We start from the raw sequence: 19,564 nt of genomic DNA, 5'->3' as shown, positions 1-19,564 counted from the left end.
CTTTTGTTTTCATGTCTCTAAAATCACTTTTGATCGGTCCCTGACCTTGAGAAACTCAAGCTCCGCCTCTTCCTCTGAGGCATTGAAGTATGAGGCGTGGAGTTTGGGCAGCTGCTCTTTAACGGTGGTCTGATCGATCTTATCCAGCACGGAGGCGGGGAGGTAGTGCTCCGTCCTGAAATACGTCTTTCCGTGGAGCTGATGAACATTTGACATTTGTTATTTGACAACAAAAACACACATCACGAAACAAAATATCGTCTGGTTTTTAGTTGTTGTACCTCAGGCTGATAGTCTCCAAACTCTGCCTGCAGTGCCAAAGATGCCAAGATCACCGCATTTTCAAGGTCACATCGCACCCGCTCCTCCAGGATATCCTTCCGCAGCTGAAGATAGTACTGGTGTTTGGTCATCGTGTGCCTACGGAAAATAACACAAAGAGAAGATTGTGTATCCGCAACTAGAGGATGTTTTATTGATGGTTTATATTCTATCTCTCTCTTAATGTTGTGTTGAAATGTAAGAGTTATGTTTTTGATTGACATAACAGGGTGGAAAACAACCAGAATGACTTTCAACTTGGATGGTTCATAAAACTATTCTTAAAAAAAATTAAATGCACTTATAAACACAATTATGAGAATTAATAAGAATTTGTCTAATGTGCACGTCAAAACAAACACCAGCACGTTCGGGCTAGTGTTGCTTTCGTCAACGAAAATTATGACGAAATATGGTCGTCAACGAACCTTTGTCACGTGACGAAAACGAGACGAGACGCAACGTAAATGCTGGTCATGTGACGATGACTATAATTAAATGTACAATGCAATATTGATGACGAATAAAAACGAGACTAAATGTGGTTTACAAAATAAAAACTATGCTAAAATGTCTCTTCATTGTCGTTGACCAAAACGAGACGAGACGAAATGTTATAACGTTATTTCATCTGATGCGGAATCCTGTTAGTTAAATGTCATCTGGCTGTTCAGCGTGTCTGAATGAATTATGTGCACAGTTTAACATACAACACGAGTGATGGTCGAGGATTTATCTGCGTCTGCACTGTATTAGGATATGAACACACGAACTTCATCTCCAGAGTTGCTCTGAGTTTATTTTACGAGCGTTTACTGTTTGAGTGAAGCTATCGGCAAACACAAAAACTCAAGCGTCTAACCCAAGACCCGTCAAAATAAAAGTCCCGTTAAATTGAACACTCCGACAAAAAATACTTTAGTGAACTATAATAACTTTAAACCTCTCTAGCTCCAGTGCTATGTGCAAAAAAAGTCTGCATTAATTTACTGCATTCTGTATGCTACTACAGGGCACTGAGGGCACTTACTCTTCTCCTGTTGGTTCTTTGCAATGCTGGCAAATGTAACCTTCCAGTTGACTTGCGAAATCACTTCCATTTGTTTTATTAATAAAGGATATTGGAAGTAAAATCGGTCTGTGTTATGACAAATGCTACACACAGCGAGAAAAAGAAAATTTGTATAAGAAAAAGATGCATCGAGAATTGTTTTATGATCACATTCGCCCTCTGAATCGTAATCGAATCGCATCGTGACGTGCCTAGAGATTCCCACCCCTACTGATGGCCGTAAATTCAAATCAAATGTCTTCCGTGTCTGGAATAAGATAACCTTGTTTGAAATGGGTTTGGCTAAAATAAAATTTTGGTTTGGTCTATACTACTAGGTACTTATACTGACTGGGTTACATAGAATTGCATTACTAAAAAGAGACTAAAATACAATTTTCATTGACTAAAACTAGACTAAAATGTCATCAGTTTTCGTCGACTAAAACTAGACGAAAATAGTCATGGATAATTCTGACTAAAATAAGACTAAAATCGACTGAAACTTGACTAGACTAAAAAGTGTATGAACGTGACTAAAACTAATAAAACTAAAATGACAGCTTGACACAAAGACTAGACTAAAACTAAAATGAAAACAGGCCGCCAAAAACAACACTAGTTCGGGCATGTGCAAGAAAACATTACAGGTGCTTCTGTGAGACAGGCCTTGAGCTCTTACTGTATTAAGTTGACATCATCTTGAAAAAACTTGATACGCAAAAACAGATTAAAATTGACATCCGTTTTCTTTTTCTTAGGGTCGTCCTTCCAACCGTCGGGGGCCACCTTCAAAAGTTTGGCATCGTTATCGATGAAGAAGAACTCGTCCCCTGGGGAAAATAAAAGTAAACAAATGGATTATAGGAATTACACCAGCAAAATCTGTTAGATATTTCCTTGTGGAAAATAAAACAGAAATATTTTGTTATTTATAATGAATTCATTAAGGGGTTTTATGAACCTTTCAGGTAGGCGAGGCTGAACAGGTGGTGTTCCACCAGCCCCACATGAGCAATGACCATGTCCAGCACATCCTTACAGATCGACTTCACATCGCAGCACAGCTCCAACCTCTGACTGTTCGGTAAGACCACTCCCACCTTCCTCTGACTCTCTTCCACCTTTCCACGTTTATTCTGTCACACGTAAACACACAGATGAATGCACACATACACAAAAACAGGCTGGTAGAGTCTGTGGTACTGTATGAGAATGCATCATCTCACCATTATGGATGAAGGGACGTTTAAGACCATACACGGCTCGCTGCTCATCTTCACAAACTCGGGTCCGAAGAAATTCTGCAACCAAAACAAACAGACTTCATAAAAAAGATGCCCAGGTGAACCTTAAAGTCCCAGTGAAATTAAAAATTCAGTGAAAAAACAATTCTTATTTTTTCATGAAATATTGCAGCGTTTATAGTAACTAGCTTATTAATGTGGGTCATTTTCTTTTTAAAATTCATGTACCCTCATAATCTTCAGTTAAAATCTGAAAATGCACTTCTGCCCTGAAATGACAATCCATCTCAAATGATGTAAATTAGACGGCTTGGCCGGAGCATCCGTTAACTCCTCCCCTTCAACTGTCAGTCTGCTGCCAGTTTCATTTCAAAATCAATGCAACAGCTGTTTTTACACATCCAATCAATTCGCAGTGAAAAACGCAAGCCACGCCCACAAATTTTCTCCTTTGAAATTCGTTTCCACTCGGAAATGTGTCAGAATACGGAAGTAAAAACGATCGCAATTTCCGGTGCACGGGGACTTTAAGGCTTCGTAACAAAACGTGAATTCAAACTGAGATAAATTCAGAACTCGGTTTCTTCAGCATTGCATCATTCATACTTGATTCTCAATCTGAATTTAGTTGAACTTAATTACTTTGGATTTTCTAAGGTTGTGGCCGGCGTCCAAAGGAATGCTGCGAAAGGGTTCCACCAGGTCCATTATGGAGGTCCGGGGGTCATCTCCGGGATAGGCAGATGCTCGGGACAGCCGGGCCTGGAGCCTGTGCATCTCTTCCTGTCGCTGGATCAGAAGTTCTGTGCCTGACAGCTCGTCTTGACCAGCCTCAAGTATTCTGGACACAAGACGGATCAGGACGATGTTTCAATCCGAGCCCAATGTCAAGTTTACACTCAAGTTATTCTAGCATCTCTTTCATCTATGAATTATAAACATTGCATTTGTCATCAACATACTTCAGATGTATTATGACTGTCTTAAGTTTGAGATATACAGATGGACACATTCATTTAAACAGATACAGACACTAGTTTGCAATATCAGCAGCTTGGCTATGTTACGTCAGCACAACCAGATGACATGCTATGGTTGCCGTCGGTAACCTGCCGCATCTCTGCACCCTGAGCATCCTTTAGGAACTAATTACCCTGACCTAAAACCCCCTTTACATGCCAGCAACACCTGGCAACCGTCACCACCACAACATCTTCTACTGCAGGAAAAAATCGTGTAGTGCCCCTATTTGACCAGAAGGGGGAGCCGTAGAAACACTGATTTATGAGCTACACAAGGGGATGTTTGCAGCACTTACGCTGGATCTATTTATTTAATGAGTCGGTTCTTGGAACGCATGCATGACTGATCAGAGCATGAGAGAATACCTGTGTCTCTGAGCACCGCTGAGCGAAACGGGGTCATGCTCGGACAGTCCCACCTGAGAACTGTATCGTCTCAGATCATCAGGCTTTTTAGCTGTTTGTGAGAGGAAGAAAGAGAAATAATGATGTATGAGGAACATGTAAAGCACCTGCCATAGATAGATGAGGTTATTAGCAGACGAACCTTGTCTGTAATCGGGGTCTGATGATGTCACGGAGGGGCTCTCGCTGGATGAACTGTAGTCACTGTGGTATCTTCTGTGGGTGTGCGTGGGATCTGAAAATACAGAGAAGTGTAAAAATAAATGAATCAATGGTTGGAAATGATAAATAAGCAAATAAAATAAACAAGCAAGTAGAATAGAATAGAAGTAAATAAATACATACAATCATTTCTGAGGCTATTCTGAGGTACTTGTCTGTGTCCGTGTGTGTGTGTGTGTGTGTGTGTGTGTGTGTGTGTGTGCGTGCGTGTCTGTGTGTGTGTGTCTGTGTGTATGTGTGTTAGCACATGTGTGTGGAGTGTTTTGTATGTGGGTGTGTCTGTCTTCTGTGTTTTCACCTTTGTCTTGTTTTTACAGGTACAACTTTAATTGTTTTGCTTATAGTCAATATGTCTCATGTACAGCTGCTTTGTAACAATGAAAATTGTAAAAAAGCGCTATATAAATAAAGTTGAGTTGAGTATTCAAATAAAGATAAAAGTTTTTTTTTTGACATATTTATTCTCAAACAAGGTTTATAGGTTTGAAGGGACCGGTGCCGTGGCTTCACCTTACTTCAAATATAAATACTTTTATGCGGTTTTGACATTTCTTAATCAATTATTATTCAGCATTATCTTATTTTAAATTGATGATTTAAGCACGATTAACACCACCTCTCTCCCTGCTAGGTTGGTGTGACTGTGTGACTTCTTATCATCATGTTTGAAAACATCTTCCGTTAGCACACACTCTACCCTCGAGGAGTTTGTGTACGTGTGATTGTATTGCTTCAGGAAAGTGAGAAAGAGTGGAAAAACACGAGACAGACGTAACGTCATGTTTTAATTCGTATTATAATACATGCCTGTCATCTTTGATAATCTATAGGACCATATGTCCTGTCTCATGACTCCAGAAGTGTTTGAGAGCTTTGTGTTCTTGTTTATCTATTGATAACCCATCACGTGAGCTTGATTTACCCAAGTAATGACGTAGTTAGTTGACTCTGTTAGCTTAAATACTACTGCATTTTGGATGTAAGGCAGGTGGGCCAGTGGAACCAGAGGTGGACGAAGTACACAACTTCCTTACTTGAGTGAAAGTACAGATACTACTGGTCAAATATTACTCCACTACAAGTAAAAGTTGTAAAGACAGATTCTTACTTGAGTAAAAGTACAGAAGTACGTGCTTTTAAAAGTACTCAAGTATTAAAAGTAAATTTCCTTTATGTCAGTTGTGCAATGTTTTATTGTCGTATACCTTGTGCCTCTGAAGCAACCTGATAGTGGTGGGCGGATCGATCCTGAAGTATCGATACTTTCGATACTGAGGTTGTATCGAAAAGGATCGATCCTAACATAAAAATATCGATACTAATGTGTTTTTAGTTTTTACTACTGATTTTATTTATTTACTAATGTAGCTAATAATTGTATAATGAAGAAAAACCATTTCCCATACACCTAGTTTTGCACACGTTGCTCCTCCCTGCCCTGCTGTGTTTTGTAGTCCGCTATCACGTGACTCAGCAGCGCCAAGCGCAAGCGCGCAGACGCAGCTGGCGAAAAGAAGAGGAGCATCGTGTGGAGTTTTATCACCTCGGTGAATAAAAACACTGCGAACTGCGATGTATGGCAGTGGGCCTTTGGGGGTAAAAAGCCAAAGATTGAAAGTACTTTATTGTTTGAGACACAAAGTAAATAAAGTGCTTAAATAATAGTGTGCACTTTGTTTATAAATTCACTTAAAAAAGTGCAATGAAAGGGAAACATGTTCATTTGTTCTATTATTTTGTCTACACATAACACTGAACAAAAACGGAAAAGCAGTTTTAAAATCTTTGTTCTTGAGTAATAATTTTGTCCACTTTGGGTTTTTTTAAAGCTAGAGAAGTAGTACTGGGATAACGAGAAATTGTTTTGTTAAATATCGTTTTTCTGTTGTGTTAATCTGTTATTGTTACTATTTCCAGTAATAATTTGGTGCAAAGTTCATGTTTGCAAATTCGATTACAGGAATAAATAACTAAATAAATAGATTTATTTGGTTTAAATGATGTCCAGTGTTTTAACATCTACATGATTAATTAGCCTACAGGCACATTAAGAGCACAAATCACAAAATATTTTAGTGGTCATGAAAATGTATTCAGATTTAGCATATTAATGATGCATTCATCTGATAAATCGTGACATTTCATCTACAGGAAAGTAAATGTAAGTTCAAGTGAATGCTTTTTAAAAGTTAAAAGTATTGGTATCGGTATCGAAATCGGCAATACTGGCCCTGCATTTACTTGGTATCAGATCGATACTAAATTTTACAGTATCGCCCACCACTAGTATGTGATGCTTATTTACCGTTTAGCCGTTATGCCGATCAGTTTCATGACAATGTTTCTACGATCTTTGACTGATCGTAACCCACAGATGATTACACCACACTTTAACATGTGCCTTTTTCCTCTTTTATTGTTCTATTTGCCTTTTCAGAGCGCTATCAATGGTGTAGCAGCGCCTACGTTTACATTAGTTTAGCGGGGAAGATCCCAGAGTTGCCAGATTTGCGTTAAAAAAATCTGCCAAATGGCCATTCAAAGCTTGCCGGAAAACCGCGAGCTTAGAAAAACTGAAATACTTGGCAACAGTAAAAGGTCCTGGAAGATCGCAAGCCAGATAACTTGCGCACACAGGAAACCCCGCTGCATAGAAACCATTTTCTACTTTTGGACCTTTTTATAAATGTAGTGGAGTAAAAAGTACGATATTTGTCTTTCAAATGTAGTGAAGTTGAAGTACAAGTACTCAAGCAAATTTACTTCGTTACTGTCCACCTCTGTGTGGAACTCCTTGAGAGTGCTGAAGCCGACTTCTGCTGGCAAAAACACAAACTATGTTTCTTCAGTAAATTTTCTTCTATTAATTACAATCCTGACTTCTTGTCTTCATTCATTCATAACTGGTCTACGGGTCTTTTACTGTAAATCCCCTACAGGTTCACCACATATTTTTCAAAATCTTTTTTCTCACTTACATTGTATTTAAATGTTATCTCGAGGCACCCGCCCATGTGGTCACATGACCAGAGAAACAATTGCTTAATTGAAAGGATCCGTGGGATAGTAGGGAAAATAAATACTATGGGAGTCAATGGGGGATGAGATCTGTTTGGTTACTGACATTCTTCCAAATATCTTCCTTTGTGTTAAGCAGAACAAATAAATGTATACAGGGTTGGAACAATCTGAGGGTGAGTAAATGATGACAGAAATTTCATTTTTGGGTGAAGTATCCCTTTAAAAGATAAAACAGTCACTGGCTCTGTGTTCTTAGTCAAATAATCACCCATTTTGCATTCGCAGACAAAGCTAAGGTAGGAAACTGTGAATCACTGCTTTGCCCTGTGTGTGTGTGTGCGTGTGCGTGTGCGTGTGTGTGTGTGTGCGCATGACATCACTCCAAACCAAGACTGAAACTCAAACTCTACCCCACACTATAAACAAGTTTGTCAAGACCAGAAAATCGAGTCCATGCACTTACTAAATCAAGCATATTTAGCATAACCAACATTCCTGAAGGTTTCTCAAGCCGGGAGTTTTAAAAAGGGAGAGTTCATCAATCACCAGAGCAATAACTCTTTCGTCTCATGCTCGGCTGACAGATCACATCAGTAAACATTTACCTTAACCTCCAGTGAAACAATGACAGTCAAGACATCAACAAAACGTCTTGTACTAGAACGGAAACAAAATGCTACAACGTTTGATGGATATAGTAAACCGACGAGTCAAACGAAGGAGGAAATAGGTAAATAAACTGCATTCCTGACCCATCGCCGTGTGTTTGGGTCACGTCAGGTGCATCATTTTGTGCTTACTCGCTTACAAAAAATGTCCCACAATGCATCTCTTCAGCCTCAAGCTGCACAAACAATACAAAAACCCAACACACTACAATGGAAAACGCTGCCTACACAGCGCAGTTATCAGAGTCTAGTGGGATGCTCATGTTGAAGCGTGAGTCACAGACACATAAACACACCAGATCATTCAAATGGCCCATGGTACCCTGCAGTGTTTGTAGGTGTGACAGCGTGTATGCTAAAAGGCATCGAAGGCGTGTTTGGAGCTGTCGTGTTCTACTTCTCTTCTATGGATGTCCTAATGCATTTTACTTGTTATGTTGGGAGATCATTTGCGAAATAAGGAAAGACAAAGCGAGTGCATCGGGCACTAGGACGATGTGTTCTGCTACACGCCGTATGCACGACGACCTGTCATGCAAATCAGTTTCCTGCTGCGCTCTGCGATCTGTCAAATGTGCCAGAATGTTGTGATGCTTCTACTCCGAACACGCCCCTCCTTCAGTCACAGACATTAGTGAGGGTACAGGACAATGAATTTAATGTGAACAAAAGCAAGTATGCCATAAATATTTATCAATGTTCAGATTTGTCTCCTTTAAACTTTACGTTAAACTTTACGTGAACTAGAGGTAAATAATATAAGTACTTGCTGGAAAGTGTCATGGACATTGAAACACCTGCTTACAAAAGACAAAACAGATGAAGTCCCAGAAGCCGTTGGATCTGAATCATCTATTGTTGAGATTCAGTTTTCTGGGTTTGCAAACAGCTGTGATGATCTCAGATTTTGTAAGTCGGCCAATGGAAGCTCAGAGGGACACTTTGTGGAGGTTTTAAACACTCAAAGCTGCTATATTTAACTTGACTTTAACCTATTATTTGTCATGTATACCTAATCTCCCCCTTCTCAATCCTATGATCTGTACATCATTTCCTCAACAGTGGCTCAGGAAAGTACTGAGAAAATCAATAGTGTCATTTATTTGCAGGCTGTTTTAGGATCTGCTGTGTGCCTATGAATTAAAGAGACAGTACACCCCAAAATAAAAATTCTGTCATTGTTTATTCATCCTCCTGTCAGTCAAAACCTGTTGGACACAAAATAAATATTTTGAATGTCTCCGTGTTTGTGTGTCCATATAATGGAAGTCAATGGTTGTTGTTTGGCTACCAACATTCTTTAAAATATCTTCTTTTGTGTTCTGCAGAAGAAGAAGTCAGACAGGTTTGGACATGACAGTGAGTAAATAAACAAATTTCCAATCTTGGGTAAATTATCCTTTTAAAGCGACAGTTCACCCAAAAATGAAAATTCTGTCATCATTTACTCAACCTCAAGTTGTTCCAAACCTGTATAAATGTCTTTGTTCTGTTGAACACAGAGAGGATATTTAGTACATAAAATGTTATTAACTGAGAGTTCTGGGACACCAATCACAGTATAGAAAAAAATGACAATGGTAGTCCAAGGTGCCCAAAATCCTAAATTCTTCAAAATATCTAATTTTGTGTTCAACAGAACAAAAAATACACAATCATTTTTCCTATTATGGTAGTCAATGGTGACCCAGAAATCTTACTAGCTCAAATGTCTTTGTGTTCAACCAAACAACTTGAGGGTGAGTAATTCATGACATAATTTTCATTTTTGGGTGAACTATCCATTTAAAATGAAACATCTGCAAGTAATAATGACAACTTTATTTTATATAGCGCCTTTAAAGCAGCTTGTCAAGGTATTTAATTAAAATTTAATTAAATAAAGAACCAAACACATAGTAAAAGACAGGTGTAATATAATAAAACCATCTAGGAGAAGCTAACCTAAAAAATAGGTTTTAAGATTCGATTTAAAAAATGCTAAAGTAAATGATGTTACTTTTAGAACTAATTTTCTAAAAAAAAACAGAGCTGCTTTGGCTCAAATGTCTAACAAATGCTTAAATGTAAATTTCTCCCTTATGAGGTATTTGATCCAATCACTTTCGACGAAAACGTCAAAATGTTTAAGTGGATGTCAGTTCACACAGGTGTCAAACAGATAAGATATATATGCATGTTTGTGAAAGAGAAAAAATCTAATCCGATCACTCCACAGCGAAACCATGCACAAATAAGCGACAAGTCACAAATCATGTGTCTTAACATTACATGAACATTGAATACCGAGAAACCCTGTGAAATGCTGAAGAGGTAGAGTTCATAGAATTTGTAAAAAAGTTGAAAAAAGTTCTTCACGTAGTTCCTGAACCGCCTTCAAAAAGCTTTTAAATCCAAATGACCTACTGACCTAAACGTTAAGGGAACGTCAATAAAATGTAATCCAAACAGATGGACGTGCAATTCTACTCAATAAACATCAATGTTATCAACCTTAAACATCTAAAATTGCATCTCCCCTCATGCACAGTACACACACTCAACAGAGATATGCAGGCGGCATAAACACATAGCAAAAACAAACAACACTAGATGTCAAACTACATATTTTCACGTCACTACAAATGGTCTGCGTTCAATTTCATCCATTCACGGCAAAAACAGAGACCAAACAAAATGCTCTTTGCCATCATGCTTGGTTGTGTTCTAATAGAGCTGGACATTCCTTCTCTCCAGGATTGCGGATAATGCGGCCAGTTATTATCAGGAAAATGAACACGACTCGAGTTTACACAAGAAGATGGACAGACGGCTTCTCCATGTACACAGAATCTTAGGATTTGCTAGCCCTGACTTCACATAAGCTATGAGATGTCACATAAATTCAGGTTCTGCTCTATTTAAAAAGAACAAAAACACGAACCCATCCAATTCGCTCTGATCGACTGTAAAAAGGATCGGATTTTACAAAGCTGCAAAAACGACCAATCAGAAACTGTCATGCTGATGATGTCACGACTACACTGCAAAAAATGACTTTCTTACTTAGTCTTTTTTTCTTGTTTTCCAGTAAAAATGTCTACAAATTCTTGAATCAAGATGCATTTTCTTGATGAGCAAAATGACCTAAGAAAATAAGTGAATTTGTGCTTAAAACAAGCAAAATAAATCTGCCAGTGGGATAAGAAAAATAATCTTGAATTAAGGTTTACCTTTTTCTTAGTCACTCAATTCAAGATTATTTTTCTTACCCCATTGGCAGATTTTCTTGCTTGTTTTAAGCACAAATTCACTGAAATTTCATATTTTTTTACTAAAAACATTTTGCTCATCAAATAAAAAATGCTTCTTGATTCAAGAATGTTTAGACATTTTTACTGGAAAATAAGAAAAAAAGACTTAGTAAGAAAGTCATTTTTTACAGTGTATGTCGTGGACATTTGAACAGCCATGTCCATATGAACGGCTTTTTATAAAACATGCTAAATGCTAACTGGATGTTTAATTTCTATTACACATCTTAAGGTATAATTCCAAGGGTGAAAAAAGTCAAGTAAAACTGAACTTCAAAGGGAAAATGTTACAAAAGGGTAGAAAATGACCCCTTTAAAAGATGCCTTCCAGAGAAGTGCTAAATGAATCCATTAGCCGCTCGGACTGGAAAGAGAATGTCTTTGGTTCTGAGCTCAGCGGTGGTAAAAATAGCCACCAAACAGCTTGTGGGCTCAGTTCGAGCCAGACTGGACTGGAAAGCCTGAGCTTTATTAAAAAAAAAGCAAAGCTGCTCTCCGTCGAGAAAACGTCCATATGGAGACCAGGCGAAGGTTGTGTGCATGAATGTGCCACATGTGCTTGAACAGTTTGAAGAGTTCAGTTCAGACTGTTCTTATGAAGACTTTGACACACGACGAATGTTTTTAACATGGAGGCCGATTCTTTCAGAAAGTAGATTTTTAATGGACAAGAACACTCTTTTTGCGGCAGGTTAAAGCCGTTTTTAAAAAATAACAATTAAAACCTCAATAAAATAACCTAAATAGTTAAAGCTGCAATGAGGTCAAAGTGACATGGCCAACAAAATCGTACCTGACACAACTTATAAATGATTATTATAAGCTCTACATTGTGAATTGAGGTAAGACGACAATTTGAACATCGTTTTTTTACATACTTGCTCACACAGCTTTAAATGTGTAAAAAAAGGTTAAACAGCTTCAATGCAGTTCAATTTTTTATTAGCAGCTTGTAATCAATCTGTCTTGAAAGAGCAAAGCCTAGTTGAACTTCAAAACTTTAGCTTGTCATGCTACATACTAGCTATGATTTACGACAGCCTCCCGAACACGGGAAAACAGTGGAACATTCTGAATGAAACGCAAGCGGAAAATGGCGAGAGAGTCTGAACGAGTGAAAGACAGAGCGAGGAAACTGCTTGCATAAGTATGTGAGCTTTAAAGGCCTAGAATTATCCATCTCTAATTAGTTCCAGGAATCTGAAGGCCTGAGCCAGATTGAGTCATAAAGAACCTGGCAGCAGGCCTCACGCACAAAAAAAAAAGCGAAACCCATTCATAACTCGCTCCCACCACACAACCGGTCAACCTCGGCGCTACGCCGCAAGATGTGTGACTTCGCAGAAACTATCAGGATGAGGTTTTTGGAAATCTCTTCACTAAAAATTTTAGCTAAAAATTACACGGAGTTGACAGATGAATTTCGATATTCTCATGGTGGGATACCAGTCGGAAACGAATAGAGTTTGTAAACAAACAGTGGTCAGGCTGGGTTCAGCTGTCAGGTCGATGTAGATTTAGCATTTGAACAAAACACAAAAAAAATCATGTCTATAACTTTCAGGATGGAACCCACAGTTTCCTATGAACCAACAAGAATACAAAGGTCAAATCTCAATATTTATCTCTTACGGGGTTCATTTATGCCAACGTCCTAAACAACACACATCAGCCTCACTGGACTAAATGTACAAATCAAAAATCCTCACCATCCATGGCCTGCTTCAACACCTGAAGTTTCTTCTGCTTCTCCTTGAGCCGATCGTAAGCGTTATTGAACGCCGAGGCGACAGAATTGTTCGACCTGTGATGGGGCTTCTGCACATCCATGCTCCCAAAGTCCGAATATCGAGAGTCCCTAGACTTCGTCGACGACTTGTGTCGCCCTGCCGAGCGAGAGCTCAAGGCGCTGTTGCCCCTCCGAGCGTCCTCTAGCGCCCCGAAGCGTAGCATCTCCGGATCGAGGCATCCTAGATCCGCCGAGGACGCCCAGCTTTTGTTTCGTTGATGAGGGTGGGAACGGTGGTCCGGCTCCAAGTGTCGGCCGCGCTGCTGATGCAAATGTTGCTGATGGCGTTGGTGGTAGAGCTCTGAAGAGGACTCGGACCCGGCGTGGTAATCTGAGGGGGGGTTCTGAAGGGGACCCTCGTCTGCCCCGACGAGGTCCTCGATGGGAAGAGAGCCCATCGAGCGGCTGAGGCCCCGGTTCAGGTTGGCCTGCTCCTGAGTCCGGGCACGATAGCGCTCCAGCACGCGATGGGCAGCACTTCGTCCTAAAATAAAAAAAGAAACAATCAAAGTTTAATTAAAACACTGCAGATTTTGTTAGGATACATTGTGTTATTTCACCAGGATGACAATAAAACGGGCCCTAATTGGCTAAAAGAACAGAGGGACAATTGTAGTTTTCTCTAAAGCCCCTCTTATTTCACCCTAAGCTTCTAGCGACACGCTTGTTGCCATGCCAATTCCAGCCCCGTCAATCAGGAAGACAGGGACGATACAGATGGGTCCTGGATGACTTCTTTAAAACAAGCTCAGAATATCACAGGAGCAGAGAGAGTTTCAAACACTTGATGAAGAGAGGCATGTCATTTTGATGCTTAAAGGGACAGTTCAACCCAAAATGAAAATTCTGTCGTCATTTACGCACGTTCTTGTCATTTTAAGCCTGTATGTCTTTCTTTCTTTTTTCCGTAGAACACAAACGAAGATATTCTGAAGAAAGTTGCTGGCACCAATTCACTTCGATTGTATGGACACAAAACCAATGCAAGTGAATGGGGGCCAGTTAATAACATTCTTCAAAATATCTTCTTTTGTGTTCTGCGGAAGAAAGAGAGTCATACAGGTTTGAAATGACATGCGGGTGAGTAAATGATGACAGGATATCTATTTTGGGGTGACCTATCACTTTACTTTGAACATAGAGGCAAAATCGTACATGTGAGCCTTCATACTACAGTATATAAACAAGTGAAACCGATACTATGATGCCACATATTTTCTTAAGCTTTAAGCTCTAAAGGAATTCAATTCCTGCCGGTACTTTACAAGTGAAAGAGAGAGTTCATCCAAAAATGATTTCATTCTTCCAGCGTTGATTCATTCATCTGTCATTCTAAACCTGTATGCTATTTTGAAGAATGTTGATAACCAAACAACACTGACCCCCATTGACTTCCATTGTATGGACACAAAACCACAGAGCCATTTCTCAAAATATCTTCTTTTGTGTTCAACAGAAGAACGTCATGCAGGTTTAGAATGACAAATTTCCAATGAATTTCTAGCTAAAAACCAGTGACATAGGTCTACTCTAGACCACGGTTATGACTTTGCTGCCGAGGTTTCATGTCATCCGTATAAAAACACAAAAAGAAACCAGTGTTAAATGAGTCACCATCTAAGCAGGCTTCATGACCCTTACGTGCAGCCACATATAACTGCATAAAAACAAAAGTCATCCAGAAGAAGCTGTGAAAGCTCTGGGAAACGTCGATGGGTGATCGATGCCACGCCGCAGTTACATAACCGCTCCAGTTGTGTTTTGTGTTCTCCGTAGAGAATTTCGGCAGCTTAGCTAAAACCACTGGGAAGATTCGCTCATATTTTCCAAAACGAAATGCAATGGTTTTGGTTTGCGGTGATATGCTTGTCTAGTTTCGCTTCAAAACGTCTATGCGCACACATTGCTTACGAGACCGAGCTGGGACGAGAGAGGAAGAAAGACGGACGGACTGACGGAGAGAGAAAAGTGAGGGAGCTGGAAATCTGGGAGATGAACAGAGAGAAACAAGGAGTGAGAGGAGACGTAAAAGAGAGAGAGAAAAAAACAAGCTCTCATTCAGCATTAGACACATCATTAAACTACAAAGCACAAAAACCAGACCAAGACGCAATGAGAAAAACATGAAAAGAGAGACAAAGACAGAGATGTGTGTGGGGCTTTTAACATGTCTAGATTGTGTAAGAGACAGACTCACTTAAACGTCACTTATTTCATGATCCATAAGGAGAAAGTTGTCATTTTTAGCACTTAGAAAACTAGTACCACACCTCTCCTCAACAAAACATGAGGCATCAATCACACAGACAAGAAAAACAGTTCAGATGAGATATGTGCCAAAGTTTACTTAAGGGATTTGAACAAACCACCAAAGTATTAACAACAACAACAATGATCCTCACCATCCCTGATGTCATTAAAGAGACAGTTCACCCAAAAAATATTCTTTTATTATTTACTCTCATTTCATTCCAAACCTGTATGACTTTCTTTCTTCTGAAAAACACAAAATAAGATATTTTGAAGAATGTAGGTAACCAAACAACGCTGGCCCCCTTTGACTTCCACTGTATGGACACAAAATCGCCGAGACATTTCTCAAATTACAGTCTCTTCTTTTGTGTTCCACAGAAGAGTCATATTTAGGTTTTAAAATGACATGAGAGTGAATAAATGATGGTTTTATTTCTGGGTTATCGGTCTCTTTAGGTCATGTGACATTGTTTAAGTAAACTTAAAATTTGAACATCGCCAAACTAAACAATCTGCACATTGTGGCATCACACCAATTTTAGAAAATACATTTCACAAACTCCCAAGAAAATTCCCCGGAACTTTCTATCTGCAATCTTTCGATGATCTCAAAACTCCTTCAACAATCTTCGGTTTGATTTTGGCACTTCCCATGGCCAGGGCTGTTCTGGCTTGTCTCCTGTGGGAGGGAGGGAGGGATCTTCTATTCTTATGTTCTGATAAGCGCTATCCCCTGAAGGGCCAAAGCTGAGTCATGTCGGTACCAAGACCTGCGTTGTTTACGTTGTGAGTCATTTCCTTCAAAACTGGACAACTGCTGAATCTTCATGAATCTTATCTCTTTATGGTATTAAATCGTTCAATCGCTAGAAATCACTGCAGAATGAGGTGAAATACTTCATTTATAACTCCAACTTAGTGTGAGGTTGACGCAAAGATGTGCAGATAGCGGGCGGTAGGAGTACAGACGTGTAATGGCATGCCTGTGTGTGTGTGTTTGGGTGTGCGTGTGTTTTTGTCACAGGAGCGAGAGAGTAGAAAGCAAGCAGCGTGTGGACATGTCTCAACGATTCTTATGTGGGTGAAATTTCTTCCTTGCAATTAAAAATCTGATCCGTTACCAGGAAGTCCCTTTCCTCGAAGTCGTTCCCGAATCTCTTTACTTCTTTCTGGCAGGTTTTCCTTCTCGCTCTGAGTCAACAGACCATCCAGCTAAACACACACAGAATGAGAGACACATAACGGTTATAAAAAAATGAAATATGACAGTTTTATCTTTTATTATTGGATCTCTGGAATACTTGATTCTGATTGGTCAGTCACAACGTTTTAAAATGCAGTTTGTTATTTCCAGATAACAACAATAAACACATCGGTCATCCTTGACCAGTGCAGTTTAATACTTACAAACAAACTAAATACAAATTTATTTCATAAATTAAATATAATTCATAACATAAGACATTTCATTTACAGATGAATAAACCAAATCGCATGTTTATCGTGTTTGAATGTTGCGTCTTGGCTTTAAAGCGCTTGTTCCTACAATGAGCTTATCAAATATTTCAAATCAATATTTTGTGTCAAATTATTTACTCATGTGGCCGTGTAATAAATGGGATAACATACATCCAGCCAGTTGTTACCACAAATTAAACCTCTTTAGGGTAATACAAGACTCCAAAAACAACCGTCTGGCTCTACTAATATGATTAACTTTATTTGTTTTTGTTTTTTTACATTAAACTTTAATTTAGTTTTTATATATCAAGTCTTGTTTTTCTTAAACGATTCTCAGAGTAAAGTGTGTTTATGCTTAAAATGAGTTTATCTTTTTTTTAGAATAAAAGACTACAATTCTTAAGTCATTTTGCTTTTCAGGTAAATGAATATTGATTTAAGTGTGAAACAGACGAACAGGATGTGACATCAAACACAAGACACAAGCACAGGAAAGACTGTTAACTACCTTTTTAATTGAAACCTGTTTTATGAGGCTGGACTGTGAAGAATTTACTTTACAGGAACAATATGTTTACACACATCACTAGTGTTTTGTTGTGAACTCGTTTAACAATATCAGGGCTGGAAACTGAGAACCAGCCCCATTAAAACAAATACAGTTCAAGACATTTTGATCGTCTAATGATTCCTGAACGTCTGCATTCTTTACCTGATGTTGACAATAAATGACGGACATGTGTTTTCTAAAGAACACATGAATCTTGCAATACTGACTTTACATAGTTACATTACTTTCATCCTCATTAACTCAAAGTGAATCCAGAACATAAAGTGTATTTAACGCCTGAAAAACAACAACCATCGTATGTGTGGTTGAATATTCAACAAAAAACAGATACAAAAAAGTGGTTTAGACAAATAAACTCACTCACCTGAGAAAGAGAGCCCAGGACAAGCCTCACCAGTCGCCTGACGTAGGAGAACGACGGGTCACAGTTGGAGTTACGGATGTGCGTGCTGCAGGTGTCCAGCACCGAGCGCACGGAGAGCCGAGAGAGGGTGGAGTCATCACACATGGTCAGCAGGATGCTGTTCAGATGCTCTCCGAGTTTCATTGGCTAAAACAAACATCGTTAATAATAATGGTAAAACAATCTTAGTCGGCATATTTTCCTCCCATGACTGCAATACCTCAGTTGATGGATGAATAATAATAACCAGTGTGCTTTCTTGGACACCTCACCTCGTTTTGAGGAATCTCATAGTCGGCACCCCAAAACAACGTCATGCCAAGGGAATACATGTGCATCTAGAAAATCAAAATAGAACAGGCATTTTAAATGAATACATTTGACTTTTCAATTCCTGTAAAGCAATTAAAGGGATATTAAATATCTCAAAGACAATTCAATTAAAAAAATGACAGTGATGTTCTGTTTGAGAATATCTTTGGGAACAGAATACCCAAGAGTCGGCCGAAGAATGTAAAATATCTTTGTTTAGTGGTGTGTGTCTATGAATGTCTTGGGTGTTCTGTCAAACTATTTCAAGTTGTCTGTTTAAACTATTTTAAAAAAAATGAATGCATTGCACGAATATAAACAACAAACAAAATCAACTTTTGCTACAATGTTGTACAACTTTCCTTTTTTATATCAACTAAGTAAATAAGTCATTTTTTCTGTCAAATTAAATAATTTACTTTTTCCACAGAGAAAGATTATAGCAGACTACACTCTTAAAAATATAGATGCTTAAAAGGTTCTTCACAGCGATGCCGTAGAAGAACCATTCAGTCAAAGGTTCTTTAAAGAACCATCTCTTTCTTACCTTTTTATAATCTGAAGAACAAAAAAAAAACCTTTTGTGAAACAGAAAGGTTCTTCGGATGTTTAAAAGTCCTTAATGGAACCATTTAAACGGTTCTTCTATGGCATCGTGAAGCACCTTTATTTTTAAGAGTGTATATTTTGGCTGCAAATGTTTTTAAATTTAAAATGTAATAAATCCTTTAATAAGGAATTTCCTGTGGCTCAGTTGTTAAAGAGCATGGCCCTAGCAACGCCAAGGTCACGGGTTCGATCCCAGGGGATTGCACATACTCAGATACAATGTATAGTATAATGCAATGGAAGTCTTTGGATAAAAGTGTCTGCAAAATGCATAAATGTAATAAAGGGGAAACAAAAGTGTGCAGATGTACCTTCTCCATATCAGACAGTGAGGTGAGGTTGAGGCCCTCCAGCACCTCTGGGGCGGTAAACGCCCGCAAGTCCTTCTGTGTAACGTTCTCATCAGTAAAAGAGATGTTTCCAGAAGGCATGAGGAGCAGGGACCACGGAGAGATGATGAAACCCAATGCAGAAGGATCTATGAAGAATAAAAAACAAATGAATTTATAATCTGAAGTCTGAAGTGAGAAAACAAATGATGTGGTTTTGAAACCACAGAATTTGAATGTTGTACTTTCGCTCAATTAAATCTATTCATTTGAATATTGTGTGATATAACCACAACGAATCTTGTCCTGTTTTTTTTCTGTTTCTTCTATTCTCAGAGAGCATTTGGATTTAGTTGAGAAAATCAAAAGTTCCTTTGGCACAAAAGCAGCTTGCAACACAACATTTTGTGTTCTTTCAGGCAACGACTGCCATTGTGCACGAATGGAGGAAAGTACAAGAAATTACAAAACTTGATGCTCCGGAAAGTTATCAGACGAGTTTAGGGAGCTTGCGGTGTTGCACTAAGATCATTTCCTCAACGCGAGTACAGCACGATCCGACTGCACACACTTCGGGAACTTAAGAA

The 19,564-nt window shown here is 38.8% G+C and overlaps 1 protein-coding gene across 7 annotated transcripts in view; it reads right to left on the bottom strand.

Annotated features, from left to right (window-relative positions):
• The window catches only part of ptpn13 (protein tyrosine phosphatase non-receptor type 13), a 62,038-nt gene that overhangs the window by 23,908 nt on the left and 18,566 nt on the right, over positions 1-19,564 (bottom strand). For all 7 annotated transcript variants that reach the window (XM_057359890.1, XM_057359892.1, XM_057359894.1 and 4 more), the window contains exons 3-15: positions 18,960-19,126; positions 18,000-18,065; positions 17,689-17,874; positions 16,414-16,504; positions 12,960-13,523; positions 4,189-4,281; positions 4,008-4,098; positions 3,262-3,460; positions 2,602-2,676; positions 2,337-2,511; positions 2,055-2,205; positions 282-420; positions 46-198 (exon numbers count right to left, since the gene is read on the bottom strand). In XM_057359890.1, coding sequence (XP_057215873.1) covers positions 46-198; positions 282-420; positions 2,055-2,205; positions 2,337-2,511; positions 2,602-2,676; positions 3,262-3,460; positions 4,008-4,098; positions 4,189-4,281; positions 12,960-13,523; positions 16,414-16,504; positions 17,689-17,874; positions 18,000-18,065; positions 18,960-19,126 — 2,150 coding nt within the window. The remainder of the gene's footprint in view (positions 1-45; positions 199-281; positions 421-2,054; positions 2,206-2,336; positions 2,512-2,601; positions 2,677-3,261; positions 3,461-4,007; positions 4,099-4,188; positions 4,282-12,959; positions 13,524-16,413; positions 16,505-17,688; positions 17,875-17,999; positions 18,066-18,959; positions 19,127-19,564) is intronic.

Source organism: Triplophysa rosa, linkage group LG19 (genome assembly GCF_024868665.1).
Source record: "Triplophysa rosa linkage group LG19, Trosa_1v2, whole genome shotgun sequence".
Classification (NCBI taxonomy): domain Eukaryota; kingdom Metazoa; phylum Chordata; class Actinopteri; order Cypriniformes; family Nemacheilidae; genus Triplophysa; species Triplophysa rosa.
Note: the sequence above shows the minus strand (reverse complement) of the source record. Positions and strands in the feature narration are given on the sequence as shown.